This window comes from Ranitomeya imitator, chromosome 1 (genome assembly GCF_032444005.1).
Source record: "Ranitomeya imitator isolate aRanImi1 chromosome 1, aRanImi1.pri, whole genome shotgun sequence".
Taxonomy (NCBI): domain Eukaryota; kingdom Metazoa; phylum Chordata; class Amphibia; order Anura; family Dendrobatidae; genus Ranitomeya; species Ranitomeya imitator.
This window is the reverse complement of record NC_091282.1, coordinates 636882854-636909678: the sequence shown is the minus strand read 5'-3', so window position 1 is coordinate 636909678 and position 26825 is coordinate 636882854. Positions and strand designations below refer to the sequence as shown.

At 44.1% G+C, this 26825-nt stretch overlaps 2 protein-coding genes across 4 annotated transcripts in view; both read left to right on the top strand.

The window, feature by feature from the left end:
* LOC138638121 (cathepsin K-like) overlaps window positions 1-9075 on the top strand; it is a 128892-nt gene extending 119817 nt beyond the window's left edge. The window contains exons 2-8 of one of the 2 annotated variants that reach the window (XM_069727155.1): window positions 579-723; window positions 1837-1959; window positions 2422-2571; window positions 4465-4683; window positions 4935-5100; window positions 5655-5760; window positions 5955-9075. In XM_069727155.1, coding sequence (XP_069583256.1) covers window positions 598-723; window positions 1837-1959; window positions 2422-2571; window positions 4465-4683; window positions 4935-5100; window positions 5655-5760; window positions 5955-6054 — 990 coding nt within the window. In that variant the 5' untranslated portion in view covers window positions 579-597 and the 3' untranslated portion in view covers window positions 6055-9075. The remainder of the gene's footprint in view (window positions 1-578; window positions 724-1836; window positions 1960-2421; window positions 2572-4464; window positions 4684-4934; window positions 5101-5654; window positions 5761-5954) is intronic. The other variant, XM_069727149.1, reaches the window with a different exon arrangement.
* Window positions 9076-12799: 3724 nt separating this feature from the next.
* Window positions 12800-26825, top strand: part of CTSK (cathepsin K) — a 74056-nt gene continuing 60030 nt past the window's right edge. Inside the window, exons 1-2 of one of the 2 annotated variants that reach the window (XM_069727178.1) lie at window positions 12800-12905; window positions 26407-26533. In XM_069727178.1, coding sequence (XP_069583279.1) covers window positions 26411-26533 — 123 coding nt within the window. In that variant the 5' untranslated portion in view covers window positions 12800-12905; window positions 26407-26410. Of the gene's footprint in view, window positions 12906-20642; window positions 21150-26406; window positions 26534-26825 lie in introns of those variants that run through there. The other variant, XM_069727169.1, reaches the window with a different exon arrangement.

Sequence of the window (26825 nt, the reverse complement as noted above, 5' to 3'; positions counted from 1 at the left end):
TTGATGGTGGACTCCATTATAAACTGGGTGGGTATTGGGTTTTTACAAGTTAATTTTTAATTTTCCCTTCTTGTTATGTTCAGGTATTTTGGGCTAAAATTATCATTTTTGCAACTGGGTTCTACTACAGATTTTGCACCGTTTGTATTTTAAAGACTTTTTTGTTTTGCTGTACCTTCCTGGCTGCAGAAGGAGTTAACTGAGGATCCATCATGAGGCATTTGTAATTGATTTATCTGCCGTTTTATGACCACAAGTTCAGCTGGACTTTCATGCAGTCATACATCTGCACAGGCAAGCTGAGAAAAAGATGGATAACGGTTACAAACATTGCCGTCAGATCGAGCTCACTGAAGAGTTCTCAGTAAACTCATTCTCCAGCCAGTAATGGACAATTCAACACAGAGGCTATAGAAGGCATACCGTGTAAATATTGAGGAAACACTATCAGAAAAATGATTTTTACCCCCAAAAATATATGCAAAGTAAAAAAAAGCCCTATAAGGAATCGGCGATAGAGGCTCCTAACATTGGCTCTAGTGTAGATGTGCTGCAGCTTTACAGACCTGGGTTCTCAGTTGTAGGTCTCCATCAGCAATGTTCTGGGTTGCTCTTGTGGTTGTTCTCCTGCCTCTGGTGAGGACCAGTGTGTATCGCGATGAGATGCTCGACTCTGATTGGGAACTATGGAAGAGGACTCATAGCAAGCAGTATAATGGTCAGGTAAGTGCCCTGCTGTGTGTATGGTACCTTTAAGAGGAATGTTTTAGGAGGATTTTACTGATGGAAGTAGTTCTATGTCCGGCTGTACAGGCCTTTGTTAAACAATAAATATGATACCTTTTTTGTACAGATCTGATGTCCCAGTGCAAAGAAATCAAGCATTGAAATAAAATGCAAATTAGTCTAGAAGTGCACTGGGGCATTTCAATGCAGGACACTTAGAGACAGACTTGCATACTATTTCAATGCTCGATTTTGCAGCTTTAACACATCGGTTCGGCAAGGGTCCCTATAGCCATACTACTCGTTCCATGAGGAAAATCCTCCAGACAAATTCCCTTTAATAAGGTTTGCCTCCAAAATTCGGAAAAATCTAATTACTACCACAGGATTCAATGAGTGATTGTAACCAACCTGCTTATCCATTTATGCCAATTCCTTGACTACCAGCTTAGATCTTTTTTTCAAGACTGATTTGCCATTAAGGGCAGTGATGTCCTGCTAGGTTTAGTGAGACGTGTTTAACATTCCCGTTAAAGAGGACCTTCCAAAAATGTCCCTTTTTTTAACCTTATTTTTATTCCCGCGGCACCTCAGAGTATTCCGCTTTTCACCTTTTTAAAATCTGCCATACGGTTCCAGAGATATGGGCCTTTTTATTTAGTGCTAATTTTTATGATGTCCAAAAGAGGGCGTGGCTCAAAGGATCCTCTAGGGCGTGTATTATTACCCTGTGAGCAACACCCCCTAGGTAAAAGTTATAAGAGCTGCACTAGTAAAAAGGTTCATATCTCTGGAACCATAAGGCGGATTAAAAAAAAAAAAAAAGTGTAATACTAAGGGGACCAGCGAGAATGGAAAAAAGATAAAAACCTGGTCACTTTTGATATTGTGACAGGTCTCCTTTAAGGTAGTATGCTTTCCTGTCCACACACAATACTCAAGCTCAGCCGTGTTTACTTCAGCTACAGACCCAACACGTAGACAGGTGGTACGCTGTTTCTGTTGAAAGTCAGCCATGCTTATCTTATCATGGACAACCCCTTTAAGTTTGATTTCTCGTTGCTTTATTCTCCAGCCCAAATTTGTTAGTGTGTTTATTCTTGTTTTTAGTTGGATGAGATTAAAAGACGTCACATCTGGGAGAAGAATCTGAAATTCATCATCAACCACAACAAAGAGTTTTCTGCCGGGAAATACACGTATGATCTGGCAATGAACCATCTTGGAGACATGGTGAGAGACATCTTGTGTTTATGATACCTCCGTTTATCACTATTTAAAGGGATATTCCCATCTTATTAATGGGATTGATGTAAAACCGTAAAGGGGACCCAAAACTGTAATAGGATGTTGGGCCCTCTTTTTCCAGGATCGGTAGCGAATCTGTAGACTGTTTTCGGTCATAAATTGCCAACATTCATCTGGATGTTTAAGCCCCACCACAACCCTGCCTGTTTTAAAAGTGCCCTCTCATTTGAGGGATGCCCACACTTGGGAAGTATTTGCATAAAGCTTGCTCAGTATGGTCCTGGAGTCCCAGAAACTACAAGACAGGTAGGCAACTGAAATGACAGTACGCCTCAACCTAAAGAGCTGGGAACATCCCTTTAATGGTTCCTCAAGTTGATGACGTTCAGAAAGGAAAAAGTTTTGCATTTTGTGTGACTTCTCGATTTAATTCTACTTCCATGATAGACCAGTGAAGAAATTGTTCAGACAATGACTGGATTACGTGTTCCGTCCAATCATCAATCTAATAACACGTATCAAGAAGACAGGAAAGCCCGAATCCCAAAGTATATTGACTACAGGAAGAAAGGTTATGTGACCCCTGTGCAAAATCAGGTAAAATTCTGCTTTTGGTGCTGAGATGAGTGTAATATATCCATGAACTATCCTGATGCTCAGTAACATGTCATCAATTTTTGAGTGGGTGTTTTTTTTAATCAGCATTCCGACAGTACTATAAGTGCTGGAACTTCCTTCCCCCTGTTTTCGGAGGGAGCCATAGTCCCTCTAATGGGACGGAGTCATGGTCCTGGCCCTCCTATGGGAGGGAGACATAGTCCAACCCGCTCCTATGGGAGTGACACACAGTCCCGCCGGTCCTATAGGAGTGAAACACAGTCCTGCCCCTCTTATGGGAGGGAGACACAGTCCTGCCCCTCTTATGGGAAGGTGACACTGTCCTGCCCCTCTTATGGGAGGGAGACACAGTCCCGCCCCTCTTATGGGAGGGAGACACAGTCCCGCCCCTCTTATGGGAGGGAGACACAGTCCTGCCCCTCTTATGGGAGGGAGACACAGTCCCGCCCCTCTTATGGGAGGGAGACACAGTCCTGCCCCTCTTATGGGAAGGTGACACTGTCCTGCCCCTCTTATGGGAGGGAGACACAGTCCCGCCCCTCTTATGGGAGTGACACACAGTCCCGCCGCTCCTATAGGAGTGAAACACGGTCCTGCCCCTCTTATGGGAGGGAAACACAGTCCTGCCCCTCTCATGGGAGGGAGACACAGTCCCGCCCCTCTTATGGGAGGGAGACACAGTCCCGCCCCTCTTATGGGAGGGAGACACAGTCCCGCCCCTCTTATGGGAGGGAGACACAGTCCCGCCCCTCTTATGGAATGGACAGTCCTGCCCCTCCTATGAAAGTGATACATAGTCCCGCCCCCTCTTGAGGGAGGGAGACACACTCCCACCACCTCTTAAGGGAGGAAGACACCGTCCTGCCCCTTTTAAGGGAGGGAGATACAGTCCCGTCCCCTCTTATGGGATTGATACACAGTCCTGGCCCTTTTTTGGGAGGGAGACACAGTCCCGCCCCTCTTATGGGAGGGAGACACAGTCCTGCCCCTCTTATGGGAAGGTGACACTGTCCTGCCCCTCTTATGGGAGGGAGACACAGTTCCGCCCCTCTTATGGGAGTGACACACAGTCCCGCCGCTCCTATAGGAGTGAAACACAGTCCTGCCCCTCTTATGGGAGGGAGACACAGTCCTGCCCCTCTTATGGGAGGGTGACACTGTCCTGCCCCTCTTATGGGAGGGAGACACAGTCCCGCCCTTCTTATGGGAGTGACACACAGTCCCGCCGCTCCTATAGGAGTGAAACACAGTCCTGCCCCTCTTATGGGAGGGAGACACAGTCCCGCCCCTCTTATGGGAGGGAGACACAGTCCCGCCCCTCTTATGGGAGGGAGACACAGTCCCGCCCCTCTTATGGGAGGGAGACACAGTCCGGCCCCTCTTATGGAATGGACAGTCCTGCCCCTCCTATGAAAGTGATACATAGTCCCGCCCCCTCTTGAGGGAGGGAGACACAGTCCCACCACCTCTTAAGGGAGGAAGACACCGTCCTGCCCCTTTTAAGGGAGGGAGATACAGTCCCGTCCCCTCTTATGGGATTGATACACAGTCCTGGCCCTTTTTTGGGAGGGAGACACAGTCCCGCCCCTTCTAAGGAAGGGAGAGACAGTCCTGCCCATCCTATGGAGGGAGACACAGTCCCGCCCCCACTTAAGTGAAAGAGATAGTCTCGCCCCCTCTTAAGGGAGGGATACATAGACCCGCCCCCTCTTAAGGGAGTTTAAGTTCATGATGCAATAAGCACTTGTTCTGTATTGTTTCCTCCATTCGGCCCAAGGAGCTCATGTTCAAACTGGGTATAAGAGATTGTGACAGTTATCACCAATTTCCATATACCTAGCATACTTTTACCTAGCATTATTTTTCTTGCAGGGCTCCTGTGGATCGTGTTGGGCTTTCAGCTCAGTGGGAGCACTTGAGGGTCAGCTCATGAAGAAGACTGGACAGCTGGTGTCCCTCAGCCCTCAGAACCTGGTGGACTGTGATACGGATAACTATGGTTGTCAAGGAGGATACATGACCAATGCATTCGGCTATGTGAGGGATAATAATGGCATAGACTCGGATGCCTCTTATCCTTATATTGGCCAGGTGAGCCTGAGAAGATTTACTCCACCGATGTCTTCTGTATGTGTAAACCATGGGGAGACCTTCTCGCAACTAGTGCAAACACTTGATCTGAGATCCAGAAGCCCTCTGATGGCATGTGCCATAAAAAAATTACTTTGATATCAATGGAGGCATCAGCTTAGATATTTCTGTTGTTTTTCTTTTCTGTAAAAATAATAAGAAATATCAAAGAAATGTGGATGTCCTTCATTTAATGAGTTTACTTCTACCAGGATGAAGGCTGCCTCTACAGCCCGTCTGGAAAAGCTGCTGGATGCAGGGGCTTCAAAGAGATCCCCAAAGGAGACGAGAAGTTGCTGAAAAGAGCGGTTGCCCAGATTGGTCCTGTGTCTGTCAGCATTGATGCCAGCCTCCCTTCTTTCCACTTCTACAATAAAGGTATTATCTATCTATCTATCTATTATCTATCTATCTATCTATCTATCTATCTATCTATCTATCTATCTATCTATCTATCTATCTATCTATCTATCATAATTCAAGAAGGCTAGGCAGCTCCAGAAAAATAGTGTCAAATATGATGGCTCACACTGCAAAGTTTTGGTCCAAACAGAATTTTTTTTTTTACTGTTTTCTCTCTAAAAATGTTGTTTGAAGCGAAACAAGGAGGATAGAATCCATCAGATGTTGCACAGTATTACTGGAGCTGCCTTCTTGGATTGTCTAGTATTGGTTTGGTAAATGTCAGTGACTGGCAATCAGAGTGTTGCAGCTCGCTGCTGCTTCTTTTCCCTATTTTTCTTCTTTCTTTCTCTTTTTTTCTTTATCTTCTTCCTTTTATTCTTTTCTTTTCTTTTTTTTCCCCATGTTTTCTTGTCTTCTTTTTCTCTTGTTTCCATTTCCTTCCTTCTCTTCTTCCTTTCTTTCTCGCTACCACTCCTTTATTTTACTGCAGTATCGCTGGTAATACACATTTGTAATCTGTCCTTTAGGAGTGTATTATGATGAGCGCTGTGACCCTGAAGGAGTTAACCATGCCGTTCTGGCTGTTGGCTATGGAAACATAAAGGGCAGAAAGCACTGGATCATCAAAAACAGGTGAGTGACATCCCCCCCTGTATAACAGTAATCACATCCGAGAGGCACAATGTTCTCTGGTCTGGGGGCCATTGGGCCATATTACCCCATCTGGGGCATTTATTGTCCATCACAAGTATAGTACCTTTCTGGGTGACCACCATGCTATGCTCAATTATTACAAATTATCAGCTTACTGACCATTTGTCTTCTAGTTGGGGAGAGCAATGGGGCAGGAAAGGCTTCATCCTGATGGCCCGAGAGAAGAAGAACGCCTGTGGTATCGCCAGCCTTGCCAGCTTCCCGGTGATGTGAGCAGCCGATCCGTACAGTCCCGAATACTTAAAGTCAGCAGACCCCCGCACTGATCATACAGAGGCCAGCGATCATATCAGATCCCACCAGTCATGGGAGCACACAAGTGCCCACCCTTCTCCTACACCATGTGCCAGCCCTAATATCAGATCCCTCTACCCAACCATGGGAGCACACAAGTGCCCACCCTTCTCCTACACCATGTGCCAGCCCTAATATCAGATCCCTCTACCCAACCATGGGAGCACACAAGTGTCCACCCTTCTCCTACACCATGTGCCAGCACTAATATCAGATTCCTCCAGCCATGGGAGCACACAAGTGTCCACCCTTCTACTACACCATGTGCCAGCATTAATATCGGATCCCCCCCAGCCATGGGAGCACAGAAGTGTCCACCCTTCTCCTACACCATGTCCCAGCGTTAATATGGGATCCCTCCAGACATGGGAGCACACAAGTGTCCACCCTTCTCCTACACCATGTCCCAGCATTAATATCGGATCCCCCCCAGCCATGGGAGCACACAAGTGTCCACCCTTCTCCTACACCATGTCCCAGCGTTAATATGAGATCCCTCCAGACATGGGAGCACACAAGTGTCCACCCTTCTCCTACACCATGTGCCAGCACTAATATCAGATTCCTCCAGCCATGGGAGCACACAAGTGTCCACCCTTCTACTACACCATGTGCCAGCATTAATATCGGATCCCCCCCAGCCATGGGAGCACAGAAGTGTCCACCCTTCTCCTACACCATGTCCCAGCGTTAATATGGGATCCCTCCAGACATGGGAGCACACAAGTGTCCACCCTTCTCCTACACCATGTCCCAGCATTAATATCGGATCCCCCCCAGCCATGGGAGCACACAAGTGTCCACCCTTCTCCTACACCATGTCCCAGCGTTAATATGAGATCCCTCCAGACATGGGAGCACACAAGTGTCCACCCTTCTCCTACACCATGTGCCAGCACTAATATCAGATTCCTCCAGCCATGGGAGCACACAAGTGTCCACCCTTCTACTACACCATGTGCCAGCATTAATATCGGATCCCCCCCAGCCATGGGAGCACAGAAGTGTCCACCCTTCTCCTACACCATGTCCCAGCGTTAATATGGGATCCCTCCAGACATGGGAGCACACAAGTGTCCACCCTTCTCCTACACCATGTCCCAGCATTAATATCGGATCCCCCCCAGCCATGGGAGCACACAAGTGTCCACCCTTCTCCTACACCATGTCCCAGCGTTAATATGAGATCCCTCCAGACATGGGAGCACACAAGTGTCCACCCTTCTCCTACACCATGTGCCAGCACTAATATCAGATTCCTCCAGCCATGGGAGCACACAAGTGTCCACCCTTCTACTACACCATGTGCCAGCATTAATATCGGATCCCCCCCAGCCATGGGAGCACAGAAGTGTCCACCCTTCTCCTACACCATGTCCCAGCGTTAATATGGGATCCCTCCAGACATGGGAGCACACAAGTGTCCACCCTTTTCCTACACCATGTCCCAGCATTAATATCGGATCCCCCCCAGCCATGGGAGCACACAAGTGTCCACCCTTCTCCTACACCATGTCCCAGCGTTAATATGAGATCCCTCCAGACATGGGAGCACACAAGTGTCCACCCTTCTCCTACACCATGTGCCAGCACTAATATCAGATTCCTCCAGCCATGGGAGCACACAAGTGTCCACCCTTCTACTACACCATGTGCCAGCATTAATATCGGATCCCCCCCAGCCATGGGAGCACAGAAGTGTCCACCCTTCTCCTACACCATGTCCCAGCGTTAATATGGGATCCCTCCAGACATGGGAGCACACAAGTGTCCACCCTTCTCCTACACCATGTCCCAGCATTAATATCGGATCCCCCCCAGCCATGGGAGCACACAAGTGTCCACCCTTCTCCTACACCATGTCCCAGCGTTAATATGAGATCCCTCCAGACATGGGAGCACACAAGTGTCCACCCTTCTCATACACCATGTGCCAGCACTAATATCAGATTCCTCCAGCCATGGGAGCACAGAAGTGTCTACCCTTCTACTACACCATATGCCAGCATTAATATCGGATCCCCCCCAGCCATGGGAGCACAGAAGTGTCCACCCTTCTCCTACACCATGTCCCAGCGTTAATATGGGATCCCTCCAGACATGGGAGCACACAAGTGTCCACCCTTCTCATACACCATGTGCCAGCACTAATATCAGATTCCTCCAGCCATGGGAGCACAGAAGTGTCCACCCTTCTCCTACACCATGTCCCAGCATTAATATCGGATCCCCCCCAGCCATGGGAGCACACAAGTGTCCACCCTTCTCCTACACCATGTCCCAGCGTTAATATGAGATCCCTCCAGACATGGGAGCACACAAGTGTCCACCCTTCTCATACACCATGTGCCAGCACTAATATCAGATTCCTCCAGCCATGGGAGCACAGAAGTGTCTACCCTTCTACTACACCATATGCCAGCATTAATATCGGATCCCCCCCAGCCATGGGAGCACAGAAGTGTCCACCCTTCTCCTACACCATGTCCCAGCGTTAATATGGGATCCCTCCAGACATGGGAGCACACAAGTGTCCACCCTTCTCATACACCATGTGCCAGCACTAATATCAGATTCCTCCAGCCATGGGAGCACAGAAGTGTCTACCCTTCTACTACACCATATGCCAGCATTAATATCGGATCCCCCCCAGCCATGGGAGCACAGAAGTGTCCACACTTCTCCTACACCATGTCCCAGCATTAATATTAGATCCCTCCAGCCATGGTGGTACACAAGTATCCCCCGTTCTCATACACCATGTGCCAGCAATAATATCAGATCCCTCCAACCATGGTGGCACACAAATATCCACCCCCGTTATACACCAGGTGCCAGCATTATCACGTTGATGTATGCGCAGAACCCCCTGTGGTGAACGTCAATGCTACAGTTTTTCTTTTTTTTTTTTCTTCCCAATAAAACATTAAACTAAGAACCAAATAAGTGAATTATGTTGATAAATTAGAGATGCCTGTAGATATAGAACGGCTGTATAGAATATGATCCTCGAACCTGGTCTATGCCAAGAAATGGAAATCTATGTATTAAAAAAGTAATTCTCTGCTTGAGAATGGAATTATGTGTTCTCAAAGGGAGACTATTGCACATTGTTTAGATGTATTTTTCAAGATTTTTTGGCAATGTTTTTTTATATCACAATCTGTATTGAAAATAAAAAAATAGAAATGTTGTAGTTCTTATACTGGCCACTGGGGCTTTTTTAGTCTCTAACTTCCTATTGTTTTAGGAAACAACACATGTACTTTAGCCACAAAGAAACAGAGCATCTAATGAGCGTGTGCAACAGTCATTGTGAAAGGAGGGAAGGAGGTGAGCTGCAACATCACCTTTTGTGGATCCTTTTGGATCCTGTGTTATCTACTGTATATAGAGGTCTTATCAGTCATTGTAGAGGAGAAGGTGAGCTGTGATATCACCTATTGTGAATGGTGGATCCTGTTACCTACTGTATATAGAGGTGTTATCAGTCATTGTACAGGAGGAGGAGGTGAGCTGTGACCACCTATTGTGAATGGTGGATCCTGTGTTATCTACTGTATATAGAGGGGCTATCAGTCATCATACAGGAGGAGGAGGAGGTGAGCTGTGACATCATCTATTGTGAATGGTGGATCCTGTTATCTACTGTATATAGAGGTGTTATCAGTCATTGTACAGGAGGAGGAGATGAGCTGTGACATCACCTATTGTGAATGGTGGATCCTGTTATCTACTGTATATAGAGGTGTTATCAGTCATTGTACAGGAGGAGGAGGTGAGCTGTGACATCACCTATTGTGAATGGTGGATCCAGTGTTATATACTGTATATAGAGGTGTTAGCAGTCATTGTACAGGAGGAGGAGGTGAGCTGTGACATCACCTATTGTGAATGGTGGATCCTGTTTTATATACTGTATATAGAGGTGTTAGCAGTCATTGTACAGGAGTAGGAGATGAGCTGTGACATCACCTATTGTGAATGGTGGATCCTGTTATCTACTGTATATATAGGTGTTATCAGTCATTGTACAGGAGGAGGTGAGCTGTGACATTATCTATTGTGAATGGTGGATCCTGTTATCTACTGTATATAGAGGTGTTATCAGTCATTGTACAGGAGGAGGAGGTGAGCTGTGACATCACCTATTGTGAATGGTGGATCCTGTGTTATCTACTGTATATAGAGGTGTTATCAGTCATTGTACAGGAAGAGGAGGTGAGCTGTGACATCACCTATTGTGAATGGTGGATCCTGTGTTATATACTGTATATAGAGGTGTTAGCAGTCATTGTACAGGAGTAGGAGATGAGCTGTGACATCACCTATTGTGAATGGTGGATCCTGTGTTATCTACTCTATATATAGGTGTTATCAGTCATTGTACAGGAGGAGGAGGTGAGCTGTGACATCACCTATTGTAAATGGTGGATCCTGTTATCTACTGTATATAGAGGTGTTATCAGTCATTGTACAGGGGGAGGAGGTGAGCTGTGACATCATCTATTGTGAATGGTGGATCCTGTGTTATCTACTCTATATATAGGTGTTATCAGTCAATGCACAGGAGGAGGAGGAGAGCTGTGACATCACCTATTGTGAATGGTGGATCCTCTGTTATTTACTGTATATATAGGTGTTATCAGTCATTGTACAGGAGGAGGTGAGCTGTGACATCATCTATTGTGAATGGTGGATCCTGTGTTATCTAGTGTATATAGAGATGTTATCAGTCATTGTACAGGAGGAGGTGAGCTGTGACATCACCTATTGTGAATATTGGATCCTGTGTTATCTACTGTATATAGAGGTGTTATCAGACATTGCACAAGAGGAGGAGATAAGATGTGATATCACCTATTGTGAATGGTGGGTCCTGTGTTATCTACAGTATATAGAGGTGTTATCAGCAATTGCACAGGAGGAGGAGGAGGTGAGCTGTGACATCAGCTATCGTGAATGGTGGATCCTGTGTGATTAGCTGTGTATAGAGGGGATACCCAGCCTTGTAATCCTGTCTATGATGATTATGAGGCTGCTGAAAACTCTTCCTGAGAGGACAGAAATAAAATAGTTTCAGTGGCAAGTGAGAAAATTGCAGGGTTACTAATTTTGTTTTTAAATAAAGATTGTTATATGAAAAATAGAAATGCCAAAAGTAAAAAATAAATAAATGTAATGTATCAGGGAATAAGGGCTAAACTAACATCTGATTGTTGCCACAACGACACACAAATCCCCTAAAAATCTTACACATGCACAACGTGTTCTTAGTGTATGCTTCGTTAGTCTCCTTCCTTTGGGCAGAGACACTGGTGATGTATTGAACATACGCCAAAATGGGTACCAAAGGCACTGGCGATACTTGCAATGTGGAGATGATTTATCACTTGGGTGGTGTCACTCAGAGACCATGTCCATCAAGTGATATCTCATTGCTGCCACTACATCTCTGGTATCGTTGGTCAAATATTACAATTTTACCCAACTTGGCGCATGCTCAATTCATCACCAGGGTCTCTACCCACAGAATTGAGAGTACTGAGCATATGCGAAAGTATACTTTTACTGTAGGTACGTGTTCCAGTTCTGGGGTACCAGTTAGCCTAATTATGGAGGCTATATCTCCCATAGACTTCAATGGAACTAAGAATTTGGATGAGAAAACTTTTCGAAGACCAAAATACTGAAATAATCTCATCAGAGGAAAGTAACAAAACCTGTTTAGAAGATGCCGCTGGTTCTCGAGAGGTCATATATTCATTCTACTACATGCAGAGGAACAATTTCATGTTTGTATTGTAGCGCATATAAATCTGAGACTGATCAGAAAGCCACAACGTGAAATCATCCTGTGACGATATGAGAAACTTTATGAATATCTTCCTCTTTGCATTTGGGGATGTGAATCTAAAAATACTGGAATGTAATCGATGGAAATTTCACACCGCATGACAGCACATTGGTTTCTTGCATAAGGGTTTATCACATAACTTACGGTAAACCTAAAATAACATGCATTTGCATAGGAGGAAGTAATGTCACACTGAATGTATCAGTATATTTTCTTTTCAAGAGTAGACAAAGATAATGAGATTTTATCACACAAGTGGTAATTTCTGAAACAATAGTGAGTTGACTCTTTATGCATTGGGGTAGTGTGTAAGTGCCCATCGCCAGTCCTGCACTCCAAAACTCCAAAAAAAGGGGTAATCAAAGGGCAACGCGCAGGTGCATACTTCTTTTGGAGTTATTGGAGAATAATCACAAATTATGGCTCTGATAAAAAGAAAAAGCAAGTTGCAGCCAAAGGCTATATAGTGCTGTCATATAGTCCTCAAATATTGCGCAACATCTACACAATACTGCAATCTACTTCTAAATGGAAAACTCCAGACAAAAATAAGAAATCTCTTATGTCCCAACATTTGACTGTTTTGTAACCTGGATCAACTTGGATATATTCTACCGCCTGCTGATTTCCAGTGCATATGTGTGTATATATATATATATATATATATATATAATCAATAAATGGACAGGGGCAGAGTTTGGGAGTCTGAGCAGACTATAGGCCCATGTACTGTACGTCTGCTTTTTGTATAAGCTTGCTCCTCTTCTTGACGTCTTTCCAGCCGCCCAGAATTCCCCATCTGGACTTCCTGGAAGGGATCAGCCCACAACGCTCAGTATAACATTGCTGTGGCGGATGCAGGCTCAGTTACAGGGAGGCTGCAGGCAGAGGAAGACACCATTCTCACCCCCAGGTACTGACTGCTCTCTTCTAGCCTCTCTTCTCTTTTGTATGGGTGCTCACTGCCTGAGCTGTAATTATCTCATACATCTCTTATAGCTTTAGATTTCTGCAAACACTGAAAACAGGGATGAATTCACTCACTGGTGAACTATTGTAAAAAGTTACCATGGAGCAGTGGGGTAGCAAGGCTAGAACTTTGTACCCCAAAACTCATGACTTGCTAACACTCTCCGAGTCCCTTTCCTTTGCTTTTTTCTGAATTGTAACACAACATTTAAAATATATATATATGGATTTTATATATATTTTTCAGTGATTTATTTTTTTTATTACTTTTTTTGTGTTTTTCAGTAATTATTTTAATATCTTCAACTCTAGTCTTAACGCAAACCCTAGCTCCAACCCTTGTGATAGATTCAACTCTAGTCTTAGCCCTAACCCTAGCTCCAACCCTAGTGATAGATTCAACTCTAGTCTTAGCCCTAACCCTAGCTCCAATCCTAGTGATAGATCCAACTCTAGTCTTAGCCCTAACCCTAGCTCCAATCCTAGTGATAGATCCAACTCTAGTCTTAACCCAAACCCTAGCTCCAACCCTAGTGATAGATTCAACTCTAGTCTTAGCCCTAACCCTAGCTCCAATCCTAGTGATAGATCCAATTCTAGTCTTAGCCCTAACCCTAGCTCCAAGCCTAGTCATAGCTCCAACTCTAGTCTTAGTCCTAACCCTAGCTCCAAGGATAGACATAGTTCCAACACTAGTCTTAGCCCTAACCCTAGCTCAAAGCCTAGTCATAGCTTAAACTCTAGTCTTAGCCTTAACCCTAGGTCCAAGCCTAGTCATAGGTCCAACACTAGTCTTGGCCCTATCCCTAGCTCCAAGCCTAGGCATAGCTCCAACACTAGTCTTAGCCCTAACCCTAGCTCCAAGCCTAGTCATAGCTCCAACTCTTGCCTTACCTTAGCTTTAACTCTAGTCTTGGCTCCAACTCTAGTCTTAGACCTAACCCTAGCTCCAACTTTAGTCTTAGCCGCAACTCTACCCTTAGCACTAAATGTAGCTCCAATGCTTGTCATAGCTGCAACCCTAGTCTTTGCCTCAACCCTAATTCTAGCTCCAACCTTAGTCATAGTTCAAACTCCAGCTCCAACAGTAGTCTTAGCCTAATTTCTAGCCCCAACTCAACCTCAAACACTATCAAGAAGGGATAAATTCTGTACCCTCATGGTCTCCATCTCATGCTGTGCCACTGCTTTAGGACACCATAGCGAAACTTGGAATCTATCTCTGGTCCACTTTACCTCTTTTGTATAATTTCCTTGTCTCCCATTGATCTGCATTTCATTTCCCATTATCCTTTCCATCATTCATTGTAATGACTGGACATTTCTCACAGTGTCAAAACTAGTAACTCATGTTCCCAAGGGCAAAATCTCCATTAGGTCCCCAACGATCACTGGTAGGGAAAACAATTGGTCTTATATGGGACATAATGGCCTTTGGGCCTCTTATACTACAGGACCCATGTGAAACTCCAACCTTTGTGCCTTCTATCTTTATCCCTGGTTTCTACAGCACCTACACTGCCAACCTCCCCAGGGACAATTCGCTCACAATCTAATTTTTGTCCTACAAACCAGATGCTACAATGGGTGTAATTTATGCAGGTGTGACCTAAAAATGGCCTGCAATTTGGTTTGCAGATTATGTAAAGTACTGTATATTCAAGCCTAGCACTGGGGTAATGCGGTAAGGACATGGTCCCAGAACCATCACTGTGCACACCTGAACGGACTGATTCACCATATATCAGAGAGGTTCTTATACAGCTCTGGCAAAATCAAGACGATGATGGATAGTCACAAGCCATCAAACAAAGAAGAGCTGCTTAAATTTTTGTGCCAGAAGCGGTATGAAAGACTGGTGGAGAGCATGCCAAGACGCATAAAGCTGTGATTAAAAATCATGGTTATTCCACAAAATATTGATTTCTGATCTCTTCCTGAATTAAAACATTAGTATTGTTGTTTATAAATGATTATGAACTTGTTTTCATTGCATTATTTGAGGTCGGAAAGCACTGGGTTTTATTTTTTAAATTTTGACCATTTTTCTTTGTCAGAAAAAAAATAAAAAAATTATTGCTTGGAAATTCGGAGGCATGTTGTCAGAAGTTTATAGAATAAATGAACAATTTACATTTTACTCAAAAATATACCTATAAAGAGAAAAATCAGACAAACTGAACATTTTGCAGTGGTCTCTTAATTTTTGCCAGAGCTGTATAACTAGATTAGTCCCTGACAGCGCGTGGTCATCTTTGTGTATTCTTCTATCCATTCTCTGGTAAATCTTTAGTGTTTGGATTTTTTATGGCTTTTTAAGAAGTTGCTCTGTAAGAACATTGGTAGAAAGGGGATTTTGTGTCCAATTATGTATCTTGTTTTATATTCACTGTGCTGATTGGCAGCTTAACCCCTTAACCCCCGGAGGTATTTTCATTCTCAGAGCCATAACCTTTTCTTCTTCGGTCAAAATGCCCTTTTTTTCAGGACAAGTTGTACTTTTGAACGATACCATCGGTTTTAACATATCATGTACAAAAAAAAGGAAAATAATTGCTGCGAAACTGCAAATATAAGTGCAATCCAACAGTTGTTTTGTTTTTTGTTTTTTTTAACCCTGTTCAGTAAATACTAAAACTGACCTGCCATTATGATTCTCCAGGTTATTACGAATTCATAGACATCAAACATGTCTAGGTTCTTTTTTATCTAAGTGGTGAAAAAAAATTCCAAATTTGTAAAAAAAAAACAACAATTTTTAATGACACCATTTTGGTGTAGATATAATCTTTTGATAGCCCGTTATTTCATTTTAATGCAATGTTGCAGCGACCAAAAAAAACGTAATTCTGGCACTTTGACTTTTTTCCTCGTTACGCCGTTTAGTGATCGGGTTTATTTTTTTTTAATATTGATCGGGCGATTCTGAATGGGACGATACCAAATATGTGTATGTTTGTAATTTTTTATTGTTTTATTCTGAATGGAGCGAAAGGAGGGTGATTTGAACTTTTATATTTTTTAAATATTTTTTAAAACTTTTTTTTTTACTTAGTATCCATGGGACTGGCAGTTGCAGTTGTTTATCAGATCGCCTCTATGTAGCAGAATAGCTCACTTGCTGTGTGAGCACCGAGAGGCACTCATAGCAATCAGTCAGTGACAACCATAGACGTCTCCAGGAGACCTCTGGTTGTCATGCCAACTCATCGGCAACCCATGGTCATGGGAAATAGGCACTGATAGGCGGGATTTCCGGCGTGCTTGCCGGAAGCACTTGTGAAAAAATGTCGCTGTCAGAGTTTAACATCATTTAACTAGTTAACAGCCGCAGGTGGATTGCGATTCCACCCACAGCTGATAGAGGCACGTGTCAGCTGTTCAAAACAGCTGACATGTGCAGGAAAAGATGTGGGCTCAGCGCCAGAGCTCACATCAAATGGAAGGAGTCCTACATTGGTATACTATTAAACCCAATGTCTGAAAGGGGTTAAATGATTTATTCATAAGAAAACCAGAAATACAAGAGTTGAAAATTGTTTTTTTTTTTGTTTTTTTTAAATATTTCCAGCTTGTAACACCAGTTTGAATAAACATATTTCAGAATCCGTGTACATACATGACGTTACTGATCCTGAGTTACATCCTGTATTATACCACAGAGCTGCACTCACTATTCTGCTGGCACAGTCGCTGTGTACATACATTACATTACTGATCCTGTACTGATCCTGAGTTACATCCTGTATTAGGCTATGTGCACACTTTGCAGATTCCACTGCGGATTTTTCCGCAGCGGAATTGCAAAATCCGCAGTGAAAACCCATCGCGGTTTTTACTGCGGATTTATCGCGGTTTTTACTGCGTTTTCTTCTGCGGATTTTCAACTGCAGTTTTCTATTGGAGCAGCTGAAAATCCGCAGAAAAGAAGTGACATGCTGCGGAATGTAATCCGCAGCGTTTCCGCGTGGATTTTTCTGCAGCATGTGCACAGCGTTTTTTGTTTCCCATAGGTTTACATTGAAATGTAAACTCATGGGAAACTGCTGCGGATCCGCAGCGGTCAAATCCGCTGCGGATCCGCAGCAAAATCCGCAAAGTGTGAATATAGCCTTATACTCCAGAGCTGCACTCACTATTCTGCTGGTGCAGTCGCTGTGTACATACATTACATTACTGATCCTGTACTGATCCTGAGTTACATCCTGTATTATACCCCAGAGCTGCACTCACTATTCTGCTGGTGCAGTCACTGTGTACATACATTACATTACTGATCCTGTACTGATCCTGAGTTACATCCTGTATTATACCCCAGAGCTGCACTCACTATTCTGCTGGTGCAGTCGCTGTGTACATACATTACATTACTGATCCTGTACTGATCCTGAGTTACATCCTGTATTATATTCCAGAGCTGCACTCACTATTCTGCTGGTGCAGTCACTGTGTACATACTGTACGTTACATTACTGATCATGTACTGATCCTGAGTTACATCCTATATTATACCAAGGAGCTGCATTCACTATTCTTCTGGTGTAGTCACTGTGTACATACATTACATTACTGATCCTGAGTTATATTCTGTATTATACTCCAGAGCTGCACTCACTATTCTGCTGGTGCAGTCACTGTGTCCACATATTACATGACTGATTCTGAGTTACACAGGTTGTTTTGGGGATTTGTATTTACATTTGTTACGTAGATCATTCATGTATATACGATGTTGCATCAATATATAAATCTGACTATATTAACTGTGAGAAAGTCACTGGCAAAGTACTGAAGTGTCACTGAGGTTATTTGCTTCAGTGATATGAACCTAGGAAAATGTTCCAGCACACAAAGTGCTGAGAGCGGTTAACCGACCATGTTAAGGGCTAGATTTAGTGAACAGCTGGAGGGCAGGAGGGAGGCTGTTCACCATATCTCCACCCCAAAATACGCAGCCTTCAGGCTCATTCAGAGTTCGGTGTCTCTAAAGATGAGATCTCCAGAGCTGTGCTCATTTTATAGAGCTGAACTTTGTGTTTGTTTCCTGAGAGGGCGGAACCGCGCTGCAGCATCGAATGTGCCATTTGTTATATTTTGTTTTCCCATTTCCCTGTTATTTTTCTAACTCTGTATTGGGTTATGCAGTACATTTAATAAACCAGTGTAAGATATAAAGAAATAGCGTTCCTGTGTTTAACTCTGTGTGCAGCCAAGTGAGCCAATCTACCACAAAACATAATGTCTGTAAGTTGACCCCATAGAGGACAGCAGGCAACCTATCATTTGCAGAGGACGGTGCAGCTACTGGGAAAAGGGGGGTAGAAATGGTAGGTCAGCCTGGGCCTCTTGCCTACCCAGAGCTACCACCACCTTTTAACTGTATCAGTTAAGCTCTGCGGTAGAGTGGAGAGACATAATCTCCCTGCACTACCGTTGTCCGTTATGTATACCACAGATTCAAACCTCCTATGTACACTCCAGCTCCCCTATACACAGTATGATGCCCCCATGGTGTAGAGCGGAGTTGTGAGGGCATCTTACTGTGTATAGGGAAGCTGTGGGAGCATCTGTAACGAAAACAGAGGACCAGAGGGATACGGATATCACCCCGCCGTCACCAGTTTGTTACGGAGCTTACACAGTCACAGCTCTCTGGCACCCCCCTTACCCTCAGGTCAGTAAGGGAACTGCACCTAGGATAATTAGTCGCTGTAGAGATTTCCTTGTCACGTACTGGATATCCGGGCACTCTGCAGTGAGGGTGATATATATATCACCAGTTTCAGGCCAGGAATATGTATATAAACCTCTGATCCGTCACTGCCAGGATCCCCCAATAGCACCAGATCGGTATGCTACCACCAGTTCCTCGTTAGATATAAGCCCGGTCCGTTAACAAGCTTATATCGGGTCAGAAACCGACCCCACGCAGCGTAAAAGTACTAGCCGAACTCATGGATGTGGGAATTCGGATGTCGAGATAAAAGAGCAGCCCAAAATTAATTGATATTTTAATTGCCGAAAGGCGCACTAGAATCTACAAATATATACAGAGAATACAGACGAAGTACAGATAAAGGTAGGGTTCAGGTTGGGAATAGCAGTTAGCTGTAGGTGTCAAGTTACCATGTCTTATAGCATGTGGGCCCCAGGGAAGAGCTGTGAGGGCATCATACTGTGCATAGGGAGTTGTGGTGCCATTGTACTGTATATAGGGAAGCTGTGGGGGCATCATACTGTGTATAGGGGAGCTCTGGGACCTTTATACTGTGTATAGAAGAGCTGTGGAGGCATTATTACTGTGTAAAGGGGAGCTGTGGGCCCATTATTCTGTGTATAGCGGGTCTGCGGACCATCATACTGTGTATAGGGGAGCAGTGGGCCCATAATACACTATGTGTAGGAGAGCTGTGGGGGCATTAGTACTGTGTATGGGGGAACTGTGGGCCCATTATATTGTGTATAGGGAGGCTGTGGGCCATCATACTGTGTATTGGGGAGCTGTGGGCCCATTATACTGTGTGTAGGAGAGCTGTTGAGGCATTAGTACTGTGTATGGGAGAGATGTGGGCCCATTATGCTGTGTATAGGGGGGGCTGTGGGCCATCATACTGAGGCCATCTGTTGAGGTCTCCATATACCCTATAGGGTGCGCCATCAAAGTTGTAATTAGGGTTACCTGTCAAGGGGCCCACTCAGATGTTTTGCCCCCTTGAGCTGAACTCCCAGCTACGCCTTTAAATAAACATATCACATGAGGCATATAAAACAATCATAAAAATATGAGATTACTACAGTAAGATGTGTAATAAAACACAATTAACCCCTTAATGCCCTTGCACCATATATATACAGCATATAATCTGTTTAGGTGTATGGCGCGGGCTTTACTGCCTCACATACAGTGATATGATGTACATTTACGTCACTAGGAAAAACAGCTGAGCTTGTGCCATCGGTAGCTGGTGAAAAGCTGTGATTTGCTACCTCTGATCGTAAGTAGTGATGAGCGAGTATACTTGTTGCTTTCCCGAGCAAGCACGGGTGATCTCCGAGTATTTGTTAATGTTCGGAGATTTAGTTTTTGTTGACTCAGCTGCATGATTTATGGCTGCTAGACCGCCTGAATACATGTGGGGATTCCCTAGCAACCAGGCAACCCTCACATGTACTCAGGCTGGCAAGAAGCCGTAAATCATGCAGCTGCTGCGATGAAAACTTAATCTCCGAGCACTAATAAATACTCGGAGATCACCCAAGCATTCTCGGGAAAAACCTGAGCAAGGAGTATACTTGCTCATCACTAATCCTAATTATTTAACCCCTTGGATGCCACAGTTGTTATTGCCCTTGGCCTCTAAGTAGTTGGGCATTTCTTTAATTTGTAGTCCTGATTGGTTATTAGGACTAGGGATAAAAAAAAGTTCTCCAAAATAATGTCATAAGTGTGAATTTGATCTATTAACACCACCATATAGTGGCTAATAGTGCCATAGGATGTAAAGGCCACCATGCAAAAGTAATTCATGGTGGTCACAAACCGTGAGTGCCATGTTTTGTGAGCAAATGTCGGGCCCTGCGATGGGCACAGTGTGCTTGGCACATTAGTGTACGGGGTTGCGTTATTGGGTAGCATGTTATATATTTCCTTCACCTCTCTTCTACCATTCTGTCTAAGCAGCCACATTTGCGAGCAGTAATCAAGGCTTCTACGTGGACATCCAACTGTAAAAAAAAACAAGAGAGAAAAGAGAAAAACAGTCAACCTAAAGTACCAAAAAGCTGACAAGAAGTGACCCCTTTGTCAGCTTGTCATGTGTTTGCTCAGGTTATCCAAGGAGAGACGATCATCTGAGTCCTGCTCCTTATTTTTGTTCCTTACTAGGAATTTGGAGGATTTTTTTCTTTTCCCGCCTGAACTCTAAGTGTAACCATCTGCGGACAAACCACGTTCCTCGTGACTTGAGTATGATTCACACAGATTCCCTGGTAATACTCTCACTTCTCTCTACAACGGGAGCTGCAGAGCAAAGGTCTCTGCGCTACTATAAAGAGTTCCTATTGATGTCTACTGAGGGGCCACAGCCAGGGCTGGGATTGTACACACATTTGTTTTCGCTGTGCCAGCCGAGAAAGTGTCGCAGGAGAGTAACCAAAGCTGATAAAAAAAAATCCTCCATTTTTAGAGGTAAGATGCAGTATGATCTCTTTTAAGCTTTGTTCAAATATTGTGACGTTTTCCAGAAGAAACTGCTTAAATGACATGCTTCTCCTTTGAGCTCTGTGCACACAGAGTTTTTCAAGAAACATTTGGAGCAGTAATTGGGCAGAAAGTCTCAGAATCCTCCTCCAAATCACCAAATTTCTGAAAAACTTGACAGGTTTTGCTCAGTTTCTTTGGAAAAAAAATTGTACGCACATATCTTAAGGGTTATTTAAAAGGGTATATCTGGTACTTAAAAAAAAGTATGTAGTTGCTAACAGAGGCAACTACCTGCCTCTTGTACCAGCCGCATGTCACTGACCGGTCCTGCCAGAGATTCAGCTACTTCTTGCCAACATAGCAGCAGTTTCTCTTTCTATTAAGAGGGCAGAATTACTGGTGTCCTGCTGATTGGAAGCCAACTTCCCCCCAAGTAGGCAGCAGAGAACCTGCTGTTAATGAGTGTGACTGCAACCCCTGCACCTGTTGTAGTTATGCCACTGACAGGTATCCAGGCCGAGTTAGAGCAATGGCTGTCTCCACTGAACCTGGAGCCAGAGAAGGCCGTGTGCGATAACTGTGCAAACCTACGTCAGGGTAACCTCACACACGTGCCTTGCATGCACAGCCGGACTGGGACTAAAATTCAGCCCTGGCATTTGAAGTTACACAGGCCCACTTGTCACATGGTGACTGTATAATATCTTTGTACACTTGTAGGCAGGGCTGGTTTTAGGCAAAGTGGGGCCGTAGGCAAAGTTTATAATGGGGCCCCAAATGCTAACATATTGCACATCAAACAAAAGCATTTCGGTTGTATTTACATGCGTTGAGTTCAGGCCGCTAAATGAGTTTGATCAACAATACTGAAGTTGTTCAACGTTTGTTTCCCGGCCTCTTTCCACCAGCTGAGGAATAATGATGGGACAGAACGATCACTAATAGATCACTAACAGATCACCATACAGTATCAGGTTATCAGCAGCACATCTACAGTTTACGCCGGCGATGTGCTGCTGAGAACAATGATTTTTGTTCCGGCAAAAAATCTTGAATATGCAGAATTTTACTTCTTTAGTAAAATACACCCCATAGTCCTCCATATATTATAATGTGAACCACAGTCCTCCATATAGTATAATACACTCCCTATAGTCCTCCATATATTAAAATACACTGCTCAGTCCTCCACATAGTATAATACACTCCTTGTAGTGCTCCATACAGTATAATGCACCGCCATAGTCATCCATGTAGTACAATTCACTTCCCATAGTATTGTCGGGGTCGTCACGACAATACCCTTCCTTCACCAGTCATTCCAAATCAGATTAGAAGCAGTGGTATCGGAGTGAAGAATGAGTCAGACAAAAGCTGGTTCAAACTCAGTGCCTGCTTATGCTTCCACACGTAGTGGTAACCTCACAGCAACTGAACTCTTTATTTCATATACACAACATTATATGGTCCATTGGGGGAAGGTGTGCAGAGGGCAGGGTTAGGCGGGGTTTAAGCAATGTATCTAGTATTCAGTCCCTCTGGTTGGCCTGACGTCATATGATAGATCCTCCTTCCTCCACGTCACTTTAAGTTTCCATTTCTCCAGGGACGATACTTTAGCTTCAGAAACAAAAGTAGATTCTTGGCAAGTACAAAAACTAAGGCAAAGGTGAATACTGGCAGCCATCTTAAATACAATTACATATGCATTAGCAAGCGAAGGGGAAAAACTTATTGTTTCACAGCATAAGAATATATAAAAGTACAAAGAGTATAAAGACATATATTTTCACCTTGACAGTATAATGCACCCCATAGTTCTTCATATAGTATAACATAGTCCCCATAGTCCTCGATACAGTATACTACAGCCCACATATAGTATTGTTGAGGGAGGATCTAAATTAATCCTTCACGGTTGACTCAGTGATTTCCAAATTAATCTACAGGGCATTGCCGGCAACTGAAAATTACCAGACGGAGACTCATGTCTCTGTATGGGGAGGATCAAGCAGATCTCTGGGCCCCCATTTATTGTGTTGCAGTTTTATCATATTAGCAAATTCTACTTCCACCAATCAGCATAAGAACACGCTCACAGTTCTTAACCTATAAGAATGCAGGAAAAACTTAACCCATAAAGATACAGGAAAAAACGGAAACTACATATATGGTCGTGTCTTTTTGGCATAAAAAATGTATTAACAGGTGCCTCAAAGTCTTATCTAGCGATACACTCCCGAGTCCCCTCCCTGGCTCGAGTTAGAACACTCAAGGTCTTTATACCAATTATAAACCATAGCAAAGAAGAAAAAAAGCCAGCTCACGAAAGTTGAAAATTCGTATCAATGAACATCTTTATGATATAGGTTATACAGGTGAATCTACACGTACCTTATCAGCGGCTTCCAGACACTTTGTAATTGCTCATGCTCGCAGCACCAAATTCTTTCGGGCATACGGGATTGAACGTGTTAATAAACCTCTACGGGGTGGAGACGCTATTCGTTGCCTCCATACCCATGAGGCCTTTTGGATTTACCATCTCAGCACTCGATCTCCCACAGGTTTGAATAGACGTAACGAATTAATGTTTCATTATTATTATTTGTTTATATATGTTGTTGCTATGTGGTTTATCACAGATTTGTTTTATCACAGTGTGTTTTCATTGTTTTTTTTTTTTTTCCCTTTTTTTTTTCATTATGTGTATTCATGAAGGACCGCCCATACGATCATGTGACCGTTCATTTGAATGCCATTGGTGTATAGGGTCTATATATTGGTTGATGACCATTTCATATGTAGCTTTGATAAAGATCCGTGTAGGATCGAAACGCGTCGCTCGTGTCCTGATATGCACATGTAGAGCATATGTCCACCGTTGTTTTTATATTGGCTTAATAAAGTTGGAATTTGGATTTTACTATTTGAAGCTGGAACGATTTTTTATTTTCTTCAATTATAAACCATAGCCTAGTTGAATAACAAAATGTTATAAACAGGACAGAGTTACTTCATGGCAGCTGTAACCTTCTACCTAAGTAAATAACAGAATTTATTTTTAACCAACAAGAAAATGGAGTCAAAGCACAAAATGGAGAATCTTTCATAATTTGTTCCTTCACAGTATAATGCAGCCACCACCCTACAGAGTATAATGCAGCCACCCCACAGAGTATAATGCAACCATCCGACAGAGTATAATGTAACCCCCATAGAATATAATGCAGCCCCCCTCCGTTTATTGCAGACCCCTCATAGAATATAAATATAATACAGCCCCCCATAGAATATAATGTAGCCCCGAATGGAACGTAATACAGCTCACCTCCCCATAGAATATAATACAGCCCCATCAAAGAGTATGATGCAATCATCCCTCATAAAATCTAATACAGCCTCCCATAGAATATAATGTAGCCCCCTATAGAATATAATACAGCTCACCTCCCCATAATATATAATGTAGCCCCCCATAGAATATAATGCAGCCCCCCATAGTATATAACACAGCCTCCCCATAGAATATAATACACCCCCCATAGTATATAGCAGAGCCCGCATAGTATATAGCACAACCTGCATAGTATATAGCACAACCCGCATAGGTATATAGCACAACCTGCATAATATAGCACAGCCCACGTAGTAGATAACACAGCCCACATAGTAGTGTACAGCACAGCCCACGTAGTAGTATACAGCACAGCCCACAGAGTAGTATACAGCATAGCTCAGAGTAGTATACAGCACAGCCCACACAGTAGTATACAGCACACACAGCCCACACAGTAGTATACAGCACACACAGCCCACACAGTAGTATACAGCACACACAGCCCACGCAGTAGTATACAGCACCCACAGTAGTATAGAGCACACACAGTAGTATACAGCACACACAGCCCACACATTAGTATACAGCATACACAGCCCACGTAGAAATATACTACACATCCCCCCCACCCCCGAGAATGGCCCCACAGTCCAGGTAAAAAAAAAACCACACTCCTCACCTCTCCTCGTGCCCACCCTGCCTGCTCCCTGCTGCAGTCTCGGCGGCTGCCGCTGCACTGCCTGGCACACAGTGAGTGCACGATGACATCATCGCGCACCTGCAGTGTCAGAGGCAGAGCGGGGAATGATGGGAGAGGGAGCGTCGTCAGACGCTCTCTCCTCCATCATTGCATTGAACTGTACCGGTGTCATAGACGCCGGTATAGTTGAATGCGGTGGCGCTGGCGGGGGGGCGAGTCAGCGCTGGCGCCGCTGACAACGGTACAACGTGCAGCGGCCCACTACTGGCACAGGCCCTTCTGGCATTTGCCAGAACTGCCCGATGGCCAGTCCGGCCCTGCTTGCATGGCTCACGAACACAACCAGGTGCTACAGCAATTTCTCTGTCACTATCCCGGCCTGGATGCATTGCTGCAGAAAGCATGATCGCTGTGTGCTCACTCAAGCGGATGACATCCCACGGGTCATCGACTTGCATCGCTACACAGGTCTTTTGGCCTACCGGTTAACAGGTTGATGTGCGATGTTCTGACACAGTGGAATTCCACTCTGCACATGTTGCAGCGACTGTGGCAGCAGCCACGAGCTCTGGTGCTGTGTGTCCTTTTGCATAGCCTGGGCCAACTCGGTACAGATGTGGTGCAAATGCAGAGTGGGCTACCTGGATTTCCTGTAGAAATGAATTGGAAGGATTCTCCGAGAGTTCTCAGGATTAGTAGTGTGGTAATCAGGTGGGTAGGGGGGTGTCCTGAATTGGGGATAATTCCATACAATATGGATCCATACTATGGCACTGTGCTGGAGATTCTAAAGCGGATCTGTCATTTGATTTCACAATGCATACAATTTTGCATAGAACTTTTATACTTGATGAGGCTGGTGTTCTTACTTTGAAAATCCATTTCAGATTGGTTGTACAATTCTTTATGAAACTTTAACTCATTCTCTGCCCACAGCTAATCAGTGTCCTACCTTCCTGCTGAGATCTCTCACAGCTCAGTACAAGCTGCAGCTGGGAGTCAACTTACTCGCAATGGCGATTCAATCCATTGGACTCTTAAAAGCCTCCTCTTAATGTCTGGATTATACAATGTAGAATCCTTGGATTTTTCTAAATAAATTCCAACTCACAATCCGACTTCTGATAAAAGAAAAGATGCTATAGCATTACACATCTCCAAGTCTGCCCACCCCCAAGGATGTCATTCTTGTCTTCCTGCAGCACAATGATCCTCCACCTCGTACTCTTGGCTCTTCCACTCGTGAGCGCTGGCCTGTACTCAGATGACGCTCTGGACTCTGAATGGGAGCAATGGAAAAAAACGTTTCAGAAGCAGTACAATGGAAAGGTAACAACCTGAAAGTTATTTCATAAAGTATGTAACAATGGGGCAGGGATGGGGCACTGTTTAGGGGTTGGTCAACCGGTATTTCTTTATTTTACTCATTTATGCAGCGCCAATAATTCTCCAGTGCTTTACAGATTACATGATTGCTGTCCCCATTGGGGCTCACAATCTAAATTCCCTATCAGTATGTCTTAAGAGTGTGGAAGGAAACCCACGCAAATATGGGGATAACATAAACTCCTTGCAGATGTTGTCCTTGGTGGGATTTGAACTCAGGACTCCAGCGCTGCAA